The sequence below is a fragment of the Schistocerca nitens genome, chromosome 8 (genome assembly GCF_023898315.1).
Source record: "Schistocerca nitens isolate TAMUIC-IGC-003100 chromosome 8, iqSchNite1.1, whole genome shotgun sequence".
NCBI lineage: Eukaryota > Metazoa > Arthropoda > Insecta > Orthoptera > Acrididae > Schistocerca > Schistocerca nitens.
This window is the reverse complement of record NC_064621.1, coordinates 608,753,938-608,777,551: the sequence shown is the minus strand read 5'-3', so window position 1 is coordinate 608,777,551 and position 23,614 is coordinate 608,753,938. Positions and strand designations below refer to the sequence as shown.

General features: G+C 40.1%; 1 protein-coding gene across 2 annotated transcripts in view; it reads left to right on the top strand.

Annotated features, from left to right (window-relative positions):
- Positions 1-23,614, top strand: part of LOC126198502 (phosphoribosylformylglycinamidine synthase) — a 214,493-nt gene that overhangs the window by 73,347 nt on the left and 117,532 nt on the right. For both annotated transcript variants that reach the window (XM_049934881.1, XM_049934882.1), the window contains 2 exons: positions 10,767-11,027; positions 18,246-18,319. In XM_049934881.1, the coding sequence (XP_049790838.1) occupies positions 10,767-11,027; positions 18,246-18,319 (335 nt within the window). The remainder of the gene's footprint in view (positions 1-10,766; positions 11,028-18,245; positions 18,320-23,614) is intronic.

Below are 23,614 nucleotides of genomic sequence, written 5' to 3'. Positions count from 1 at the left end.
GGTGGCTCGTAGGTTTGATATGGACAGAAGTACTGATGTAGCCATCTTTGAGGTGGAGCCAACCTGGAAAAAGGTGGCTTAATGGGTTGAGTAGGAATAGGTGAAACAAATGTGGGGGAAGGTGGTGAGGTACTGAAGGAATGTGGACAGGTGTCCTCACCCTCAATACAGATCATGAAGACGTCATCACTGACTCTGAACCGGTGAGGGGTTTGGGATTCTGGGTGTTTAGGAAGGATTCCTCTAGATGGCCCATGAAAAGTCGGCATAGAATAGCACATGCAGATGCCCATAGCTGTACCTTGGATTTGTTTGTAAGTAATGTCTTCAAAGTAGAAGTAATTGTGGGTGAGAGTATAGTTGGTTATAATGACTAGGAGGGAGATGGTTGGTTTACAATCCAGTGGACATTGGGAAAAGTACTGTTTAAAGCGGTAATGCCATGGGCACTAGAGATGTTAGTGTAAGGGAAGTGGCATCAATAGTGATGAGCAGGGTACCATATGGTAACGGAATAAGAACTGTAGAGAGTCGGTTGAGGAAATGGTTGGTATCTTTTATATAGGAGGATAGGTTGTGGGTAATAGGCTGAAGGCATTGGTCAACAAGAGCAGAGATTCTCTTGGTGGGGGCAGAATAACTAGCCACAATGGGGCGTCCTGGGTGGTTGGGTTTATGGACTTTCGGAAGCATGCAGAATGTAGGAGTGCAGGGAGTGGTAGGGGTGAGGAGAGAGAGATGGACTCCGGGGAGAGGTTCTGGGATGGGCCTAAGGGTTTGAGGAGAGACTTGAGATCCTGCTGCATTTCTGGAATTGAGTCACTGTGACAGGATTTATAGGTAGATGAATCTGACAGCTGGCAGGTAAACCTTGCTGTTTAAAACAAGAGTGGTGGAGCCTTTGTCAGCAGATAGGATTATAAGGTCAGGATCAGTGTTTAGGTGGTGAATTGTGTTTCTTTCTGTGGATGTAAGGTTAGTTTGCATGTTGAGTTATCTGGGGAACAATGGTGAGGCAAGGTTTGAGGTTAAGAAAAGGGGTTGATTTTGGGGCAGTGATGGTGGATCATGGTTGAATGGAGAAATGAACTGGGTCATGCAGGGTTTAACTCTGGTCTCTGGTTGAGTCTGATTGGTAGGGTTGGTGGCGAGAAAGTGTTTCCACCGTAGGGACGAGGAGAAGGAAAGAACATCTTAAACAAGTCCTGCATGACTGATTTGGGAGTGGGCCAAAAGGTGAGGCCTTTGGAAAGGACTGATACTTTTATGGAATTAAGGATTTTGTAGGATAGGTTCATGACTGTGTTTGGGTCTGTTTAGGTTCTGGATTTTGTGTGGTGGTGGGGGAAGGGGGGAGAGTTTTGGAGGGTGGATAAATGTAGTAGGTCTGCAAGATAAGGTTTGTCAGCTGTGAATGAGCATGGGGGAGGTCTGGAAGTTGTTGTAGGTGTGGTGGACAGTGGAAGTAGGAGGCAGGAATAGGAACCGAGCAGGTTGGAGAACTTTTTGAAGCGACGTTGTGCGTGTCGCCCTAGTTCCTGGAGGGCAAGAGTTTCAGTGTGTGTTTCGGGATCCAGGAATTTGGGATTGCATAGCAGGAGAATTTTATGGATGGAGTGAAGGTATTGCAGAGAGGTTTGGGCCTGATTGAAATGGTCTTGCAGGAGTATGTTGGTAAGGGCTAAGGATTGGTGGAATCTGAACAGATGGATGTCATTGTTGAAGGAAGGGTGGCAGCCAGAGAAGGGAATTTGATGGTAAGGCCATTTGGGGGGATTCAGTGAGCCAAGCAACAACGCAGGAACAGTATGTTGGACTGGATTGTGGCTAGTGATAAGGAAACTTTTCTGTATTGATGCCGCTGGAAGGAGCAAGGATCCATGGTGGTGGAAAAAATATTTATATAATGTGCTACATTTTACCACTAATATGACAACTTCACATGAGATTGTAACCCAGTGAACACATTTTGCTCCAAAAATTTTTGAAGACCAGAAGCAGGCAGCAAAGTCTGTAGAAACAGGTTGTCAAAAATAAATAAGTATTTATGCAATCTTGGCTATAGAAAGTTTTTTACCAAGTAAAACAGATTGCTCCATCTCATTTCTCAGCATGATAAAAAATTCAGTACAAAATGAGCAGCCCTTCCTTCGACTTTTTTGATGTCCTCCATCAATCCTGTCTGATGTGGATCCAACACTGCACAGCAATACTCTAGAAGAGGGTGGACAAGCACACTGTAAGCAGTCTCCTTAGTAGCCCTGTTGCATTTTCTATGTGCTCTGGCAAGAAATTGCAGTCATTGGTTTGCTTTCCCTGCAACATTATCTACAAGATTGTTCAATTTAAGTTCTTCGTAATCGTAATGCCTAAGTATTTAGTTGAATTCACAGGCTATTGATTTGTGTGATTCATCATGTAATGGAAATTTAGTGGGTTCTTTAAGTACTCGTGTAGATGACGTTTCATTTTTTATTATTTACGGTCAATTGACACTTTTTGCAGTATACAGATATCATGTGTAAATCATTTTGCAATTGGTTTCAATCATTTGATGACTTTACAGGACAGTAAATGACAGCAAAGTCTGAGACAATCTAAGAGAGCTCTTTAAATTGTTTCTAAATCATTATGTAGATCAGGAACAGCGAAGGTCTATAACACTTCCTTGGGAAATGCCAGATATTACTTCTGTTCGAGGTAATTAATAAGTTTGAACACAGTATGTGTTCCAAAATCACTGCAAATCGACATTAGCGACATGGGTCTGTAATTCAGCAGATTACTCCTATCTCCTTTACCGTACTTTACAGACTACAAGATGTACTTCTTTCTTCAAAAAATTGCCTCCAAAATTCACGTGCGTCTTATACGCGAAATTTATATAAAAAAGGCCAGTGTTTATGTAAAATTCTCGCTAGTCCTAAAAATGGCCATATATTTGATGCTGCGAAAAACCTATTTCTATCTGGCAACATTGGATTCAACTGACAGCAGCAGTGCACGGATGCAACGAACATGAGTTGTTGAGATTCACAAGATTGCTAACACTGTCTCTCTCCCGCCCAGCCATCACAAACACAGAACACTGTCTAACCTATGATGTGTTACTGCAGTCTACAGTACCAGTGAACTTGAATTGAAAGTGATTTATGTTATCAGTAACAGTACACTATTTTTGTTAGTAGCTAGTTTCGTAATGGAAAAAAATAACAGTTATTCATATGATGCGAGCTATAAATTGAATGTAATAGTATATGCAGAAAAACATGGAAACATAGCAGCTGACTGGCATTTCGGCCCTCCACCAACAGAAACAACCATTTGTGATTGGCAGGCTTGAAAGAAGAACTGAAAAAAATACGGAAGACTAAATGTGCAAACAGAGGACTGAATGCAAAATGGCCAAAACTAGATGACGTATTGAAAAATATTGAAGGACACCGTCAAAAGGCATTGGAATTAATACAAAAGTGATTCAAATACCAGTACACGCTCATAAGCTAGTGCTGTAGTGGAACTTAACAAACTTTAAGGGTGGAGTTGGTTGTTGCTACAGGTTTATGAAGTGTCGTGGACTTAGAATACAAACCAGAATATCTCAGAAAATGCCATAAAAGTGAGAGGAGAAAATATTATCTTTCCATCACTTTGTTAATCTACATCAAAAGAAAACCAATGTGGAACTAAGCCAATAGCAAATATGGATGATATTTGATGTGCTGATTAACAGATCAGTTGTGACGAAAGGCACCGAAACTATAACTAAAAAACTATAAAAGCAAGTGGAAAAATGCACTACTCTGTTGTCCTTTCATGTTGTGCCGACAGTACTAAACTAGAGGTAATGATCATTTTCAAGTGCAAAACAGTGCCGAAACCTTCTGAAATACCATCAGGTGTTGTATATCTACATAAGGGTAGAATGGATGAGGCTGGGATGAAATTATGAATTAACAGTGTGCGGCAGAGAAGGAAAGGTGCTTTATTGAAGAAGAGCTCTTCTTATGCCAGATCAGTTTAGTAGTTATTTGAAAAATTCAGTGAAAGAGAAGTTGAGATGGGGAAATACAGAGCTTGCTGTTATTCCAGGAGGACATACTTCACAATTGCAACATCTAGATGTCTCGATAAATATACCATTTAAAGTGTATATGAGAGAGGAATGGAACAAATGGATGCTGGATGAAACCCAACACGAATTCATGCCAAATGGAAGTTTAAAATGACCTACAACCATACAAGTGCATCAGTGGATAAAACAGTTGTGGTCTAGAGGGATCGAAGACATTATTGTTAAATCTTTCAAGAAGTGCGGCATAAGTAGTGCTCTCAATGGCAGCGAATACAATCGTATACATGAAGAGGACAATGAAGACAATGAAGAGGAGGAAGAAGAAGAAAGTTCAGATGACGATTTTCAAGGACTTTAAAGTTCATTTTGATTTTGTAAACTAAGAAGTTTTTTTAGTCAGGCTTTGCATTCTAAATATAAAAATGGTAAAAATATTATTTTTTTTAAAAAAGTTGCTTAAAAATTAAGTTGCATCTTATAGTCCATAAATTATAGTAGTAGGTATTGGTGTGACTTGTCCAACTTTCCAGTCTTTAGGTACGGATCTTTCGAGTAGCAGGCAGTTGCATATGATTGCTAAATGTGGAGCTATTGTATCAGCATACTCACTGGTATACAATTTGAGCTGAAGGCCTTGTCTTCATTAAGTGATTTAAGCTGTTTTGCTGCACCGAGGATTTCTCCTAAATGCCTTTGGCTTGATGAATATTATGTTATACTGGACAGTGAATGTTCTACAGAAATGAAAGAAAGAGCCGATGTGCCCATAGGAAGCATGGTAGGATCTCTAATGTTCACAGTTCATATAAACAATTCATTAGCAGCACTGCCAGATTGCCTCCTGTCGAGGCTGTTGTCTACAGCAACATATATCGTTTGGATGAGGCTAGTAACCGGAACTTTGCAAACCGTCTGTAGCTGAACTTGGATAAAATACAATATGTGCAGTTCTGTGTTGCACAAGACTTGAACATGTGATTGAAATTAGGCATGAAGGTAAATCAATAAATGAAACAGAATATTCTAAATTCTTATGGAGCCATATTGATAAGAACCTGAACTGGTGGTCATGTTACAAATCATCTTAAACACAACACATGTTATAAATCTTCTAAAATGTTTAAGCTGTGCAGCTTGTGCATTAGAGTTATATTGGTTTTGGAGCTGAAAATGTCAAAACAGTGACTTACTTTTACCAATTTTCATCTACTAAAGTCTTCTGGCATCATATTTTATGGCCAACCCTACATTGAGAAAGAGTGTGTGTGTGTGTGTGTGTGTGTGTGTGTGTGTTGCACAGTAGCATGTAATAAGGATAATAATTATGTGGCATCCACCCTACACATCCTGAAGACAGCTCTTTAAACAGTTGGGCATACTGTGATAAAAATCTCACACATTAAGCACTAGCCTGTGAAAGGCAAAGGTCCCGAGTTCAAGTCTCGGCTTGGCACACAGTTTTAATCTGCCTGGAAGTTTCGTATCAGGACCCACTCCACTACAGAGTGAAAATTTCATTCTAGACTCACTCATTACATTTATTCCACTAGGACATTTACTGTCATCAGTCAATCACTAATCAAAAACCACAGCATCATTTATAATAAAAGATAAAAAATGCTTCACATTATCCATCACTGCCAAATATCATATCTGCTTGACATGTCCTTCTGCGTAGAGGAATTCCTGATTTGTTGTAATATTGTGTGTGTGTGTGTGTGTGTGTGTGTGTGTGTGTGTGCGCGTGTGTGTGCGATATATATATAACATAATCAAGCACAAATCACTGTAATATAGAGCGTGTAACAAAAGGGTACGGCGAAACTTTCAAGAAAATTTCTCACTCGTAAAGGAAGAAAATGCATTATATGGGAATGAGTCTGGAAATGCTTTGTTTCAATGTTAGAACTCCTTTTCTACTTCTCTTCATAATAACATTAATCATGGGAAACATGCAGAAGCAGGACGTGCCAACATTACAAGAAACGTTCAAAATACCCTCTTGGTTACATTTGGTTAGAATGTACAGTGAGTTAGGGCCTCATGTTCTTCCATCCAGAGTCAAGTGAGGATCTTACCGTGCTTTCTTAGAGAATACTCTACCTGTTCTGCTAGTGTGACAATACATGTACTCCATGCACAATGGAGCTCCTGCTCATTTCAGTGTTAATGTTTGTAGGCCTCTAAATAACAGATTCTGTGATGGATGAATAGGTGGAGGTAGACCAATTCCTTGGCCTCCATCCTCTGTAGACTTAAGCCTATTTAGACTTTATTTGTGGTGGCTTTTGAAAACTCTTGTGTATGGAAGTCTGGTATGAGATGTAAAAGTCTTGGTGCCCATATTGTGGAAGGCAGTGGCTGTGAAACAATATACAGTTCTCCTGGGATACATCAGTGCATCTGGGATTCATTGCAACAGCAGGTTGATGCATGTGTCCTTTCTTCCTGAATGTTTGGCATACTTTTTTCGTTGCACATGGCAGACCTACACTGAACCATTTGGGGCTTCATTATGGCAAGCTCGAGGTCTTTCCTAACTGGTGTTGTTGACTTCCGCTTTCTTTCTAGAAACAGTGCTGACGATCCTTGACATGAGTCTCCAATCATTCTTTCTGACTTCGTGCCTGTAGAAGATCAGCCTCCTCTTTCTCATTGCTGTTGTAATGCACTCTAAATGTTGGTAGAGTTCATTGTTGTGTCTGATTCTGTACACACTGCCTTCTTTGACGAGGCCCATGTTTTTTCTGTCCCTTTTATTCTAGCTCTCTGAGTTATCCTTTTCTGCCATGTTATACATACAATATGGAAAGTCCCCATACTGTCAGATTTTGAGATTGAGGGAAGATGATTTAGATCTGTAAATATTCTTACGTAGATAGTAGACTTTCTCTGGTTGGTGCACTTGTTGTTCACAACCATTACCTGATTGATGTATGGGGTTATCCATTTTCTGAGGTATTTGAAGGAGTTGGTACCACACATTAATGTGTTGCCTAATGGGATTGTATTGGGTGTATCTCAGTCTTGTTGATGGCATTTTTCAACTCAACTTGTTGCTATGCAGTTGAGGAAGCGGAATTGGTAAGTAACTCCCCCTACATTGCATATTGGAAGTGTGGCATTATCTGTAAATGCTAGGCAGGTGACAACTAAATTGTCCTTCTTGAAACCAATTCTCAGTCCAGAGTCATCTGTAAGTAGCTTCATCCATTCTCAAATAACATTCTCCAACAGACAGTTGAAGAATGTTGTGAGTAGGCTGTCTCCTTGTCTAACACCAGTTCTGATCTCGAAGTTCCTTGACAGTTCTCTGAACTTTACTTTGAACATTATATTGATAAGTGTTGCTTTCACAAGGTTTGGTGTATTGTTATCTAGACCTTGTTCAAGTAGTGTGTGCAAGAGGGAGTGTATGTTTAATGAGTCATAAGCCTTTTGAAAGACAGCTATTATTATGTAAAGTGAGGCTCTTTTATTTCATGTATTTGAGGATCATTTTAAGGTTCAGTATCACTTCTGCACATGGTCTTCACTTCCTGAATCTTATTTCATCCTTTCCTATGCACGAGTCTAGTTGTCTTTCCACTATTCAGAGTAATTTCTTATAGGTCACTGAAAGGAAGGAAATGCTTCTATAGTTGATGAGGTCTTGACATGTCTCCTTTCTTGTGTAGTGGGCACAGGACGGCAGAGGTCCAGTTGTTAAAAAGTCGGTCTGTCTCCCATATTTTGGCTACGATGTTATGAATACTCTGAACTGACTCATTACTTACGTGTTTCCACAGCTCTGCAATGGGACCACCTTCTCTTCTTGCTCTGTTTGATTTAACTTAATGTAATGTCTTAATGCTTGTATATTGTGGCTGTCAACATGACATATCTGCCAAACCACTCTGGCCCAGGAAAGTCAGCGACAACATTAAAGGATGTAGCAACAGAGCCCAACTGCACGCAACAGCACAGATGCGTAACTTCAAATGCTCAAAGAGAAGACTACTTTGAAATGATAGTATGCTTATAGTGAAGAAGTACAGTAATGTGAGAAAATGTTCCACAACTATGATTTTGGGTTGTTGGAGTCGTCGCTGCAGTTTTCTTCAACTTGGATCCATCATAGTGCTTTTTGACACGTAAACAATGAAAAGAGTAGCCTTACAGTTCCAAGTAACTGTCACCAGATCTTTTCGTGTTGACAAAGTTTTTTCCAATTTCCATGCCTTTTTGCATTGACAAGGGATGGTGCCAGTCTTTGACACTCTTATCTCTGGGGTGAAGTGACACATCTGGTCTCATCATAAGGAACAACATTGGTTAATAATGGAATTTTCATAAGGCTAAAAGGTTTTTCTGGTGTATTTTTTTATGCTGATTTCAGATAAAGTTTGATTCTTTGGTGTCTCCCTCCTCGACGCACATGCATGTTCTCTCTCTCTCTCTCTCTCTCTCTCTCTCTCTCTCTCTCTCTCTCTCACACACACACACACACACTCACTCACTCACGTACACCCTCCTGCCTCCACTTCACATAGCATTTGAAATTATGAAACACTTTATTAAAGCCCTATGAATAGATAGTGACACTTTCAAGTACCTGCCAAGTAGGTTTTCAAGGCTATCAGAGGCCAAACTGAAAGGAGTTTTCGTTGGCCCTGATGTTCAGAAACTAGTAAAAGACAAAACACTGGAAGATAAAATTAAAGACTTGAAAGATCAGCTAGGATATCCTTTAAAGAAGTTATCAACATGTTTTTTGGCAACTACAAAGACTCTGGTTATAAGAATGTACTAAGAAACATGCTGTACGACTTCAAAGTACTGGATGCCTCAGTGGGCTCAAAACTGTTCTTTCTGGACTCTCACATCAGCTATTCCCAGACAACCTAGGTAGGTTACTGTGAGTGAGAAGAAAAGAGATAGGTTCCATCAGGAAATTAAGGAAATTGAATGAAGTTATCAGAGCCTGTGAATGTCAGCATGATAACATGGGGAATGGTCTCAGGCAGCACACTAAAAAAAATTTTTTTTGAAACTTAGTTTTGAGGTGGAGAAGAAGAGACAGTAACATTTACACCTTCATATTAGTACTGAAGAACATAATAATTCATTATAATGTTAGGAGGGCCTTATTTTAGCATTTTATTTTTAAATATATGTGATTTCATGTGGATAGCATTAACAAAGTGACTGACAGCTAGTTGTTGAGAGGACAGCTGCCATAGCAACAACCAATCAGAGAATGAGTTTGGTCACATCTTCTGCCCTGTGCACAGTAGTCATACTGCTCTGCTACCTGAGCTGCTGGCTACCATTCAGCAGCAGGCGACAGTTGTGGTCTGTAACAGAGTTGTTTTGATTTGTTCTGATATGCTTTGTTTCTCAGTGTGGTATTTTTATTTTATGAAATGTGTGAAGTTATCTATGAAATTGCTAAGGAGATTGATAACACTATTATGATCATCCGAAGTGAGCCCAATAAAGTGAGCCCAGCCCACCACATTTGTGGAGAATGTATGAATGTGTACGCTACTGTAGCCACATTGTGCTTGTGCGAAAAGCCCCTAACTGACAACATCCACTCATTCCATACTCAAATGTCAATCACTTTGTTCTTCTGACCCAAGTGTAGTTTGAATTTTCAGAATTTTTATCATTAGTTTGTGAAAAAATCTAATGTGTTATAGAGAAATCCTTGGCATTTTTGAACTTAGCATATGAAAAAAACATTAAGATCACCTAAAATTATTGTAAAAAAAATCCAAAGTATAAATTTGTAGGGCTGTGCAGTTGGTTTGAGAAAGTCATTTTCACTGGCTTTATACTGCAGTATAAATTTCAGTGCTGCTATCATGCTCTGTGTGTTGTGTTGGCTGGAAAAATATCGGTTGCCAATTTTGCTATAGTCAAAATGTTTAGACATAACTTCCACTGAGCAAAGAATGAGAGGTATTTGGGAAATAAAAGAATATCTCCTCTAGGGTCACATGTTTATTGTGCATGATTTCATTCTTCACTCAACTCTTGACACCACATTCTCATCTTTCATTCATTCATTGCTGTACTACCATATATTTCCTTCAGTTGACTGTATTTGTGCAGGTTTCAAAAACCAAGCAACGCATCTGACCTCATAGCCTGCATGATTTTGTACCAATCAGTTTATTTTAAACAACCAGAGAAAGCAGAGAGTAACAACTTACTTTGAGTGGCACTGGCATAACACAGAGGCAAGATGTCGAGGAAACTGTTTGACATTGAATGGGAGGCTGACTTCAATATGTGCAGTGGGTAGGCATAGTAGGCCACTACTTTCTAGATTACACTCTTATTCTCATTCCATGGAGACCAAAATTACCTTGAAGTAAATGTCAATAATGATTGTGATTTATAGAAACATTTTGCAAAACTTCACAAAAGTAGTGATATAAATACCTACCAGTAGTCTATGGCACTTTCTCTCATAAGCAATTTGAGACTGTAGAAGAAACAACATGCTTTGTACATTTCACACTGTTCAGATTGCAATAAAATGCAAATGTACACGTGTCTTTGTTGCCCCACATTAAAGCTGCTTTTTATGCTTATGCTGTATTCAGTGTGTAAACCTGTACGTGGACAGTATGACCAATTATTATCTGTTTGTTTTATGAATATTTATTGTTTTTATGCTGTATTTTTCAAAAAATTTCAGACTATAATCTTCCTTGGGAAGAAAAATCATATTCATACCCAGATAACTTTGCAAGACCTTTGGAAATATTAGTTGAAGCAAGCAATGGTGCCTCAGATTATGGAAATAAGTTTGGCGAGCCTGTAATATGTGGGTTTGCTCGCACCTTTGGTATGGAGGATTTGCATAATGAGAGGAGAGAATGGATCAAACCCATTATGTTCAGTGGAGGTGTGGGTGCCCTCGATGCTGATATGATTGAGAAGATGAAGCCTGAGAAAGGTGATGTGCTGCTGAAATAAAATGCTTCTTACAATTTACTAAAACCTATTGAAATTTTAAGTGCCAGTTTTGTTTCAGAATGGAAGAATCATATATTTTATTTTTGAATTATGTGTGTTGTAGCCTAGTTATCAAAATGTAGTTTTCAAGTCTTTGTTAAACAGTCAGGTACGAAATCTGTTTCCTTTCTTCCTAAAGTATTTTTAAAACATAATCTACAGCTATCTGCAATACCATTTGTATAGTTTTTGTTAATATGTTTCGGGTTGTAGGTAATAATAATATATTGTATAATTTATTGGGTTCTTTTATATACTATAGCCTTTGGGATTAGTTGTCATTGTTGGCTAGGTAATTGAGTATTTAACTATTCTGTAAAAAGAAAAGACATCACAGATATTCATGCATTCGATTTTAAAATGGAAAATGTCTTTGGTCCCCTTATTCCCACCTTGAATTACTGATGGAGCATTACCTCCCGTAACATTAATTTAGTGAAAACTATAGAGTAGTGCTTTCTGTTACTCATATTGTTCCAACAAGTAAGTGGTTTGATTTAGACCAGAACCAGCTAGGTACACATCATGCTGTAGCTACATAATTTTTTTCCTTGACTGCCTTCAGTCGGTAGCAGGAGACACAAAAGTGTTGATGAAAGCAAACACACACACACACACAAGAAATTTCTGTTGGCATTATTAAAGGATAAAGGTTTATTTGCTGTGGCAAATTAGTGTATGGCTGAATTTTCTGCTGTGAACTGTGCTGATTTGCTACGAAAAGTTTAGTCATAATCGATCACCTTGGCGGTAATGGATCAGTAGTTTACTAAAGACTCGTTATTCTGCACTACTGGGAAGTGTTGTGCATGAGGCATGAGACTGATGCTGCTGGCAGTGGTACTCATGGTAGTAAGTTCCACATATCTGCATTCATCCCTTCGACATTTCTGCCTGTCAGTTTCAGAGAGGCCACACAAAAGTTCCCAACTTTGTCCTCTAGTAGAGTGAAGGAGCATGTCAGTAGCAGACTGCTTACCCTCTGTGATCACTCGATCAGTTTTGGTGATGTTTGTGTAACACTCCTGTTCGAAGTGTACGCAAGAATTTAACACACAATTTTAGTTCACCAATATTAATTATTTGTGGTATCCACATTATAATATTGTGAGTCCTGCAAAATGATAAATTGAGCTCTGGAGCAGGAAAACGTTATGTAAATACGTAAACAATGGGAACCCAAGGTTGGAATATAAACAATGCTAGGAGAAGATAGATTGTTACTTACCTTAAAGATGACATGTTAAGCTGCAGACAGACACAATTAAGAGACACTTACACATTATCTTTCGGCCACAGTCTCTGTCAGAAAAAAAGAACAACATGCACACATTCATTCACACAAGCAAGCGCACCTCACGCACACGTGACCCGCCATCTCTGAGAGCTCAGACCAGAATGCTGTTGTCATGCAGAATGGTGGCAGCAATCTGGAGGGGATGGGGAAGGGGAGGGTATAGTGGTGTGGTTATGGGATAAAAGAGCACTGGCTTGTGGAGTGTGGAACTGATTGCCAAGAGGTGCAGTGTCGGGAAACTGTGGAGCAGGGAGATGAGGGCGGGGGAGTGGATGGAACAAAAAGGGGAGTGGATGGAACAAAAAGGGGAGGAGTAGAGAAGGATAGGTGGATGCATTGACAGAGGACAGCACATTGTTACCCCTTTCCCATCCCCGCCCCCTCCAAATAGCTGTTTCCGTGGTATGTGACAGCTGCATCCTATTCATTCTAGCCCGAGCTACTGGAGATGGCTTTCATGTTTGCGTGAGGTGTGCTTGCTTGTGTGAATGAATGTGTGTGTGTTTCTCTTTCTTTTTCTGATGAAGGCTGAGGCCAGAAGCTTATGTGTAAGTGTCTTTTAATTGTGCCTGTCTGCAGCTTAAAGTATCAATTTTAGGGTAAGTAGCAATATACCTTCTCCTTACATAATACGGGGTTATTCTAAATGATGGGCCCATCTTCAAAACTTCGTATTAATTCAAGTATTAATCCAAAATGAACAAGCTTTATACGAATGAAAAGAGGAAGTTTCAAAGTTTTTATTTTTTTCATAATATTTGATATCACTTAAGTAAATTTAATAATTTGTAACTAATTAGTTTTTAATAATTATATAATAATTAGAAATGTGATAAATGTTCAATGTGATCGCCGTTGGCAGCACCGCAAACATCAATGCAGTAGCCAAACTCATCCCATACACGCGAAAGCGTATCTGCTGTTACTGAGTGAATGCCAGGAGTGATCCAGTTCTGCAGATTGTTCAGAGTGATTGGTACAGGCGGGACCGTTAACAACTTCCTTCACATAACCCCATAAGAAAGAGTTGCAGGGTGTGATATCAGGAGATCTCAGTGCTCAGAAGTGCAGAGCCAGGTCCTCAAGTCCCCTGCGACCGATCCAGTGCTGAGGAAGGGAGTCATTCAAAAAGCCTTGTACATCATTAGCACAATGGGGTGGAACTCCATCCTATTGGAAAATGAAGTCCTGGGAATCTTCCATAACTTGAAGAAACAGCCATTGCTCCAACAAGTCCAGGTACATGATTCCTGTTACATTTCTTTCTGCAAAGCAAAATGGTCCATAAACCTTTGTACAGGATACGGCACAGAACACGTTGATCTTCGGTGAGTCTCTTTCATGTTGCAATGGTGAATGTGGATTTTCTAACCCCATATGCAAACATTGTGTCTGTTGACTTTTCCACTAATGTGGAACGTTGCTTCACCGCTAAGAACTACATGCTTTAGAAATGCGTCATGCTCCATCTTTGCTAGCACATAACCACAAAATGTGAGACTCTTCTCTTGGTCATTGGGAGTGAGAGCCTGCACAGGTTGTAATCACTAAGTCTTGTACAGCAAACTCTGTCTCAGAACTTTCCATATAGTTGGTTGGAGTATCCCAAGTTCTCGACTGACTCTATTGGTAGACTTACTGAGACTGTGCACAAAACTTTCTTGAATCCATCAGACATCATCCTCTGACACATGCAGTCGGCCTGTGCTTTTTCTTTGCAAGCACTCCCAGTCTGTTTAAATTGCTTAAACCAACAGCTAATGATAAATGAAAAGCACCAGTTTGCTTTTGCTCTACAATAAATGTAATATTGTAGAACAAAAGCAAACTGGTGCTTTTCATTTATTATAATGTTGTTCTACCAAGCGATGGAAGATTCTGTTAATACAACAGCTAATGCTTTTGCGAGTTGTTGGTTGAATACTTGATTTAGTACGAAATGCCCACTGCACTGCAATTTGCGACTCACTTTTCACAAACTCAAGAACACAGAACACCTTGTGCTGTACAGTCACCATCTCACTCACAACTAACAGTGAAACGGAATGACAGCCCTATTGCCGCACAAACTCTACCGGCTGCTTCTGAAACCATCACCGCCCACCTGCCAAAAACTTTGAAACTTCCTCTTTTCATTGGTATAAAGCTTGTTCATTTTGAACTTGTACTTGAATACATATGAATTTTTGAAAATGGTCCATCATTTAGAAAAACCCTGTATATAAATGCTTAGTTATTTATCTGGTTGAACTGGATGTGTTAAATATTGTTATCATATTTAAATGTTATTTATGTTCACTGCAGAAGTCCTGAGGTGACCCCCCCCCCCCCCCCCCCCTTTTTTTTGTGTCTGGGAGGATGGTTCTTAACGAAAAGTCTTGAAACAGCTCATTTCCTTTTTCATCCCAATGATTTTGCTTCAAGATTCACTTTAAAATTTCTCACTATTTTAAATTAATGTGATTACAATGACGCTTTTTTATCAACCTTTTCTTTTTTGGTGGAATCCCTATTTACTTTGAGTTTTGACACCACCCACAAGAGCCAGAACAACAATTGGTGTTAACATTCCTCCAAAAATTTTAAATGTTTCAGAAATTAACAATTAAATGTCTTTAAGTATTATTGTTATGGTTTCGTGTAGTCAGTTATTACATTTATAGAATAACGAATGCAAATAAAATGAAAATCACAGAAAAATGAGTGTCATTATATAGCACTAATAATATTATGAAGTCACTTATGAACTGAAAGATTAGGTATTAAAAATAAAATGTAGAAGTGTATCATTATTTTTATTAACTATGTGTATTGTATTGTTCATTTGATGAATCTCAATCTGTTACATTACACGTCATAACTCGAACTAAAAAATTAATTTGTTGCACTGTATGTTGTGACAGGTAGTTCATTGAGAAAATTGTAAAATTACATGCAGGTAGAACACGTGGCTGGAATGAGAAATTCAGAATACTGCCAACACACTCATTTAGAAACAGAAAAGACGCATTACCTACCTTACAGAGCTGGTAACTCGCCCCTGCAGAGAAAAGAGGGATAGGTTGGGGAAGGTTGAGAGGGAGGAGCAGGTCACTCACATCACAGGTTGAGAGGGACCTGAGGGCAGAAGGTCAGTGACGGTAGACTGACGTGCACAAGTGATGTCTGTGCTGCCTGGTTGGAGGAAGAACTCTGGTGTGGAGAAAAGAACTGCAGATTCCTGTCACTTGCATCGTCTGCCATACTGTACTCATACAAAAAGCTTCCATCACTCTGTACATGGTTCAGAATTATTTAAGTTCTGGTAGAATGTGGATAAATTTACAGTGAAGATGTCAATTTACCAAATGGTACTGGTGTTGAGTCATTGACAGGCACATAAATAAGGCGGAATACTTTGCGAGCTTTCAGATGAATCCATTTTTAAGCTAGAACACACACACACACACACACACACACACACACACAATCGTGCATATGCACCTGTTTGGCTACATTGTGTCAGCTGAATCAGCCTCCTTTATTCCATTCCTTTAATACTTCGTCTGCTTCTGTCCAGATTAGGTCCATCTAGACATCCCATCCATCCCCAGGCTGATAATTTTCCTCTCCTCTCTTTCCATTGGGGTTTTGTAATTCTTCAAAACCTCCCTTCTGCATCTCCTTGATTTCCTGTACGTTCTCAACTTCTTTTCCATGTTTATTGGTGATAATGGCAATATCCATCATGTCTCTCTTCTTAGCCTTAACCATTCCATAGAGGACCTTCTTACTCCCCTCACTCTCTTCCTTTCATTTCCTCTTCTCTCGTGCTACCACTCTCTTAGCCACCTTCTTCTTCTAAGCAGTTGCTACTCACCATATAGCAGAGATGCTGACTCGCAGATAGGCACAACAAAAAGACTCTACAATTACAAACGCAACTCACACATACAACTGCAGTCATCTGTTGTTGACGAAAGCCTTAATGGCCCAAAACTTTAATTGTGAGAGTCTTTTTGCTGTGCCTATCTGCGACTCAGTATCTCTGCTATATGGTGAGTAGCACCTTTAGTTTTCGTAATATTGTTGAATTCCCTCCTGGATTTTCCATTGTCTGATTTATATGTAATGCTTCGTTCTTCTTTGCAATTTTCTCTCTTGCTCTGTTATTCCACCAGGATGATTTTTTTTATTACTGGGTCTTCTGCATACATTTTCAGCAGCTCCCACCATCATTGTTTTGAACATTTTTCTATTCTTCCTCTACTGACTTTATTTTATTGCCTGACATGTTGTTCTTTTCTGTTTTCTGAAATTCTTCTTTGCATCTCTCTTCTTTCAATGTCTACACTCGTAGCCTTCTTTCTTGTTCTCCTGCCTACTTTTCTTCTTTAATTCCTCTAACTATTTCTATTAAAACACAATGGTTGATATCTAGGTCTTTGAAAGATATTATATTCACATCTCATCACATGTTATGTAGCCTATCATGGATTTAGTCAACAAGTTATGGCTTTATCACACTACCTTTTGACTTTCCCTCATTTTAAACCAGGTGTATCCAACTGTTAACTTATACCTTTTACAAAAGTTTTTGTCCTCCCTCACTTCTGCTTCCCCACTCTTCTGCTTCCAGTACTTTCTAATGCCATTTTCTTTCCTTGCTTGTGTGTGCATTTAGGTCTTTCATTACCATGATCTTACCAGTTGGTTGTCTCTGCATTTCCTCTTCGCAGTCCTCTTCCTCTTTAACAGAATTTCCTTGTGGTGCATATACTTCTAGAATTTTCATATCCTTCCCTTTCACTTTTACTCTGGTGTTCATCATCCTGCCACTTATTCCCTACACCTCTTATTTCAGTGCTCCTTTCATAACTACTGCCACTTCATTTCTTCCTTCTTCCTCATTCCACTCCACGACAGTCTATATCCATTCCTTATTCCCTACTCCCTGCACCCTTCCAAATGGTTTCTGACAATCCTATTTTTCAAGTCCAGGACTTCCTCCACCTTCCCTGTCAGCATCTCAGACCTGGTACCTCAAAGGTATCAAATCTGTGTCCTTGGGAATAGTTAGGTCATGTTCCATTATATGCATTCTTTTCTAGGCTTGTAGCAAGTTTGAAACTGTTTATTTTACCCACTACTGGCTTGTTAGCCTTTTGAAGCTGTACTTGCTATCGGAGTTTTCTCTCTGGCCTTTTTGGTCCTCGGGATGTATTTTATTTCCCTTCTACACTTCAGCAGCCAGGAACTGGTGGTAATCATTCCCTTATCCAGCACCAAGGGGCTTACTCTGTAGGGTTAAGGCTTCCCCGAGAGGGAATTGATATACATCATTTCTGGCAGAGCAATCCACAGTCCTCCCTCCAACTACTCTCTTCCCTCAGTTGTGCTATTCCTCCACTATGTGGAAGAACTTGTGGTTGCAGTGTTCGGAAACTGTACGTGGAAACATCAGTCAGAATGAAAGTTTGCGGCAGGCCTGGAGGCTTGCGCACATAGCCTACTGGTTGAAGTGAGTGCTTGCAAAAAGCAAGAAATCCATGTTGTAGTCATGGTCTAGCACAAAGTTTCAGTTGTCACAATAAACCACATTGCAGGATCAGCATTTTGAAACTCTTTTATACTGACACTATTTGGTGTCATTGTGTCTTCATTGATTAATAACCATTGATTTTTTTTTTTTCTTCTCTCCAGTGCATTCTGTTCCGTTCTGTTCTGTTAATTTAATCAGTAACTTCCTTCTTCAATAGAATTAATATATGTACCACCCAATCCAATACATAGAGCACAGCCAAGGATTATCCCAACAGTATGTAGACAGTAGGTGTAAAAACAAGTAAAGCAAGTTTTAAATTTTCATGTGGCTTTCTGCAGGAATGAAAGTTGTGAAGATTGGAGGACCCGTTTACAGAATTGGTGTCGGAGGAGGAGCAGCCAGTTCAGTGGAGGTATGTGCCTGATGCAGACATGCTCGTACTGCTTAACGAGTTACGGCTGTTCACTTTCCTACATTATAAGCCCAATAATCATCATATGTATGTTTCTGAATAAAACTGTGAATGAAATATACACTTTTGAGAGCAATGGGAAATTGAATTAAATTATGACAATATGGAGCTACAGCTTGTAGTGCTTCGAGGATTTCCGCGTAAATTCTAGAACCACTCGACCTTCTACCATCTCGAACACATGATATTTTAAATATAAGTGAGAGAGAGCCTATGTACTGCGCATCACCTGTCTGTGTGTGCAGATTTGAAGTTTATCGTGAGACAATTATAGACGTGGCAGTCGAATGGCACCAACAAGTGTTTGCCGGTCGCGCCATGGAAGCCGTAGTGAAAGAACAAGGAGTGTTTATGTATTATGCGCTGTTTTATAACTTTGACGGTTGTAGTGGGGAAAAAAAGAATAGTTGAGATATTGTTAATTAATGCTCGTTTTGGACTTGCAAAGGACAAGATGTATATTCAGATTCATATTGAAAAAGGACATGGTTATCAAGCCAGCCTTACCTTACGTGTAAATCTACTTTGTTTCTACACTTTGAAGATGCGAAGAGACTTACTTGATAGTATTTGTTTATGTGGAGACTGAGATTTGTAAAAGTTTAATGTTAAAATATACGTCGTTAAGTGAAGAAAAAGAAACTACATACGTCTGCTTATTTTATAAGTAGAAAGAGTCTTGAGAAATTCCTGGTCCTAGCAAATATACTTCGGAGAAGAAGAGAAAAGGAGGTTGCAGCAGCAAGCTAACCAGCAAGGAAAGTTGCTTGACAATCTCAAGTAAGTTGTATGGTTAAAGAAGTGGGAGTTTATTCACATACTTCACCGCTTTAAGTCGTCCAAAGCATTAGAAGCTTCGCAGTTAGAGCTGTTTTCGGTGTCGGAGAGAGAGCACTTTCACCACCACAACCACTGAATGGGACAGTTCATATAGTCCAGTGACTGAATTGTCAGGTGTCTTTGCCTGCAGACTTCCCAAGCAAAAATTCACAGGTTGTACATCAGACATTAGTATCACGATCTTTCAGCATCGAACTTGGATGCCATCATTAGGTGATGTTGTCTAATTTGGTGCCTGGAGACTACTGTATCCATGCCTGGCTCTTGTGTGTGTGTGTGTGTGTGTGTGTGTGTGTGTGTGTGCGCGCGCGCGCGCGCTTGTGCTGTATGTTCTAAGATTGAAGGAGGACTGTGTCGAACAGCTTAGCATATTTTTAAATGTGCCTGTCTGCCACTCAATGCTGCCTCTATGTAGTGAGTAGCTACCTATCCTAATTCATATATCAACTATGAATATTTGTATACCTCACCTGGTGACCCTGGTGTGAGGATGGAAAACTCTATGAGTACATGATGGAAGTACCGCCAGTCCGTGAGTACAGACAATCCATGAGACATGAACTGTGACTGCCCACAATCACCATACATGGATTTGGAGTAGCTTAAGGCACATCTGCAATTTTTAAGTCAGTGTCAGCAACAAACTACACACACACACACACACACACACACACACACACACACGTACACACACACACAGAGAGAGAGAGAGAGAGAGAGAGAGAGAGAGAGAGAGGGGGGGGGGGGGGAGGAAGGAAGGAAGGAAGGAAGGAACTGGGACACAGAAAATGCTCTCAATTGCTGCAGTACCTCCACTAGATTCATATGTACTTGAGTACTTGACAAATTTTTGCTCTCCATATGGATATCCCACATGTTAGAACTGTACCACACATTACTCTCAAAGGTATGTAAACTGAAGCCAAATAAGCTTGCAGACAGAATTTCAATGATTGCTTCTCCATGAGAGTTTATCACAAATGGCACATCACATAAGAATGCTATGAAGATATTAACGTCACACCTTAATGAACTCTCATGCCAGTTTGCATTGCTTGAACTACTCCATAAATTACGCAGAAAACCACCGACACCCTGAAGGAATAGGGAAATCAACACTCCTCTCAGATCAGACAGTACACCATTATCAGACATGCTAGCTAGGTTCTTCAACAATTACTGAAGTAGTAAACATGAAGTAAATCAGAGGCTTATTAGTACCAACTTACTTAGGTGTAAGAATACAGACATATTAAAACATAGTGTTACATGAACAATGACAATCAATGAAGGTCCTTTACACTCTATTTACAAAGTTTAATATTCAAATAATGTTGGATAATTTACTATTGTATAAAACAATATTTGCCTGTGACTAAAAGGGACTGTAAGTCTGGTAAATAATGTTGCTGATTCCATGCACTGAAGCAGGGTTTGTGTCTCCTTGTTTATCAAGTTGCTCATGTAGTTCCTGTCACTCTTTCCTGTATTTCTCAAATACCAAATTGATGATATTGAGGCTGTCTACTTGAAAACTTTTCTTGGAGCCCAGTGGATAGTTTTTAACTTTAACCCGCAGAGATAACTCAGTAAACATGTCTCCTAAATGCATCTCAATGGTGGATATAGTACACAATTTTCTGACTTTCAGCATATATAAAACCATTGTTTTCCAGGAGAGTACATGTTGAACTAAGACGTAAACTCTACCTCTATCTGTCTTTCTAGTGATTCAATAGGTGGAGCATTCCTATGGCGCACATTTGTTGACTAAAGTAGTGAAATTGGTGTTCATTAGCCAAGTGGCTGGAAAAAAGCCTTTTGTAATTTTTTACATCATCATATGAAAAAATATAGATTTGTACTTACCATAAAGAGGAGAAGTTGAGTTACAGACAGGCATAGATTGCACAACAAAAGATTGCTATACATCTGAGCTTTTGGCCAAAAGGCCTTTTGTAAAGTAGAAAACACAAAAACACATGCAGGGATGTGGTGGGGGCAGGACAAGGCTGCTAGGTGCAGTTGGGTGATTTGAGGGGGGAGGGGGCAGCGGAAAAAGAGAGAAGTAGAGAAGGGGTGTGTTGGTGGAATAGAAGGCTGTGTGGCATCGGAGTGGCAGTAGGGAGGATGTAGGGAGGTGAAGGTCAGGTACTAGTGAAGATTGAGGCCACAATGGCTTACGATATATTGCAGGAAGTGTTCCCACCTGCGCATTTCAAAAATTCAGTCTGGCAGCAGAGGCCAGAGACGGTAGTCGTGTGTGTGTGTGTGTGTGTGTGTGTGTGTGTGTGTGTGTTTTTTTCTACTTCAGAAGAAAGCCTTTTGGCCAAAAGCTAAAATTCATAACAGCCTTTTTGTTGTAGCTGCCTGTGACTCAGCGTCTCCTCTGTATGTGAGTAGCAATCTATCCTTTTCATAATTGTCATTATTCCAACCTAGATTTTCTCTTGTTTGCTTTAGTAATTCTTTCCCTCACAAAAGCATCCACCATTTTGATATGATAGTGCCCAGCCTAAGCCTTAATTACGTTAATATCTCAATGCTTTGTCTCAACAATATGTATTTCATTCAACATATTTGCCAGGGGCTTACTTATTTCATGTAATTGTTGTGATGTTTCAATGTTTGTAATTTATTTTTGCTAAGTGTTAGCATTAAATTTTCAAAAATAGTGACATTCCTTATTTTATAGAGGCCTTAATAGCCAAGATGTCCGCAGTAGTTTTCCAGATTTCGTAAGGAAAGGCACAGTTTTTTTTTTTTTATGCTTTGGGGAAAGTGCAGTAGAAGGCATGCCCTATTCCATTTTGGTCTTAGATCCATCCATCAGTATGTATTTGAATACAGTTGGGCCATCTAGACTGTACAAAACTCAGTACTCTACTGCTGGAGTTGCTGCTGCTGAATATATTATCTTTGTACAGCCGATAGATAACACAAAACAGAACAGAAAATTTACGTTCCTAGCTTTCGGAACTTTGTTCCTTCATCAGGGAGGGGATAGGGGAAAAAAGGGGAGAAGGGAAAGTGGATTCAGTTACTCACAACCCAGGTTATGAAGCAACAGGGAAAGGTAAACAGGGAGGGTAGCAAGGATGGAGGCATGGTTGTCAGAGGGAAGCCAAAGTTATTCTACTGTTAAGTACTGTGCCAGCTTCAAACCAAAGAGGGTGCATACAGAAGTAAAGAGGTATATAGTGAAGATAAACACAACTATGTAGGATGAAAAGATGTGTGAATGGCTAAACAGGAGAGGGAAAAAGAAGAAGACTGAAGAGTAAATGGGAGTGGGGTTGGTTAACGTAGGTTCAGTCCAGGGGGATGGCAGGATGAAAGGATGTGTCGGAGTGCAAGTTCCCATCTCCGCAGTTCCGAGGGACTGGTGTTGGGTGGGAAAAGCCAAATGGCACATACGTTGTAGCAGGTTCCTAGGTCCCTAGAATTATGCTGGACAGCATGCTCTGCTACTGGGTATTGGACATCTCCTAGGCGGACAGTTCGTCTGTGCCTGTTCATGCACTCAGCCAGTTTAGTTGTCATCATACCGACGTAAAAGGCTGTGCAGTGCAAGCATGTCAGCTGATAAATGACATGTGTTGTTTCACATGTGGCCCTGCCTTGAATTGTGTACGTTTTACTGGTAGCGGGGCTGGAGTAGGTGGTTGTGGGGCGGGGACGGGGGGGGGGGGGGGGGTGCATGGGGCAGGTTTTGCAGCGGGGTCGGTTACAGGGGTAGGGACCGCTGGGTAGAGAAGGTGGTCTGGGAACATTGTAGGGTTTGACAATGGTACAAGGGTGTTACGGAGGGTAGAGGGGCGACAAAAGGCAACTCTGGGTGGTGTGGGGAGAATATTGTCAAGGGATGATCTTATTTCCGGGCTTGACTTGAGAAAGTCATATCCCTGGTGGAGTAATTTGTTGATGTATTCGAGGCCAGGATAATATTGGGTGACAAGGGGGATTCTTCTGTGTGGTCTGGGGATAAGAGCATTGTTGTTGGACGGGGGGGAATGTATTGCTCGGGAAATCTGTTTGTGGACAAGGTCTGCAGGATAGTTGCGGGAGAGGAAAGCACTGGTCAGGTTATTGGTGTAATTGTTGAGGGATTCATCACTGGAGCAGATACGTTTGCCACAAATACCTAGGCTGTAGGGAAGGGAGCATTTGATGTGGAATGGATGGCAGCTATCAAAGTGAAGGTACTGTTGTTTGTTTGTGGGTTTGATGTGGACAGAGGGGTGGATGTGAGCTTCAACAAGCTGAAGGTCAACATCCAGGAAGGTGGCTTGGGTTTTGGAGAAGGACCAGATGAAATTCAGACTCGAAAAGGAGTTGAGGTTATGGAGGAAATTAAGGAGTGTTTCTTCACCATAAGTCCAGACCACAAAGATA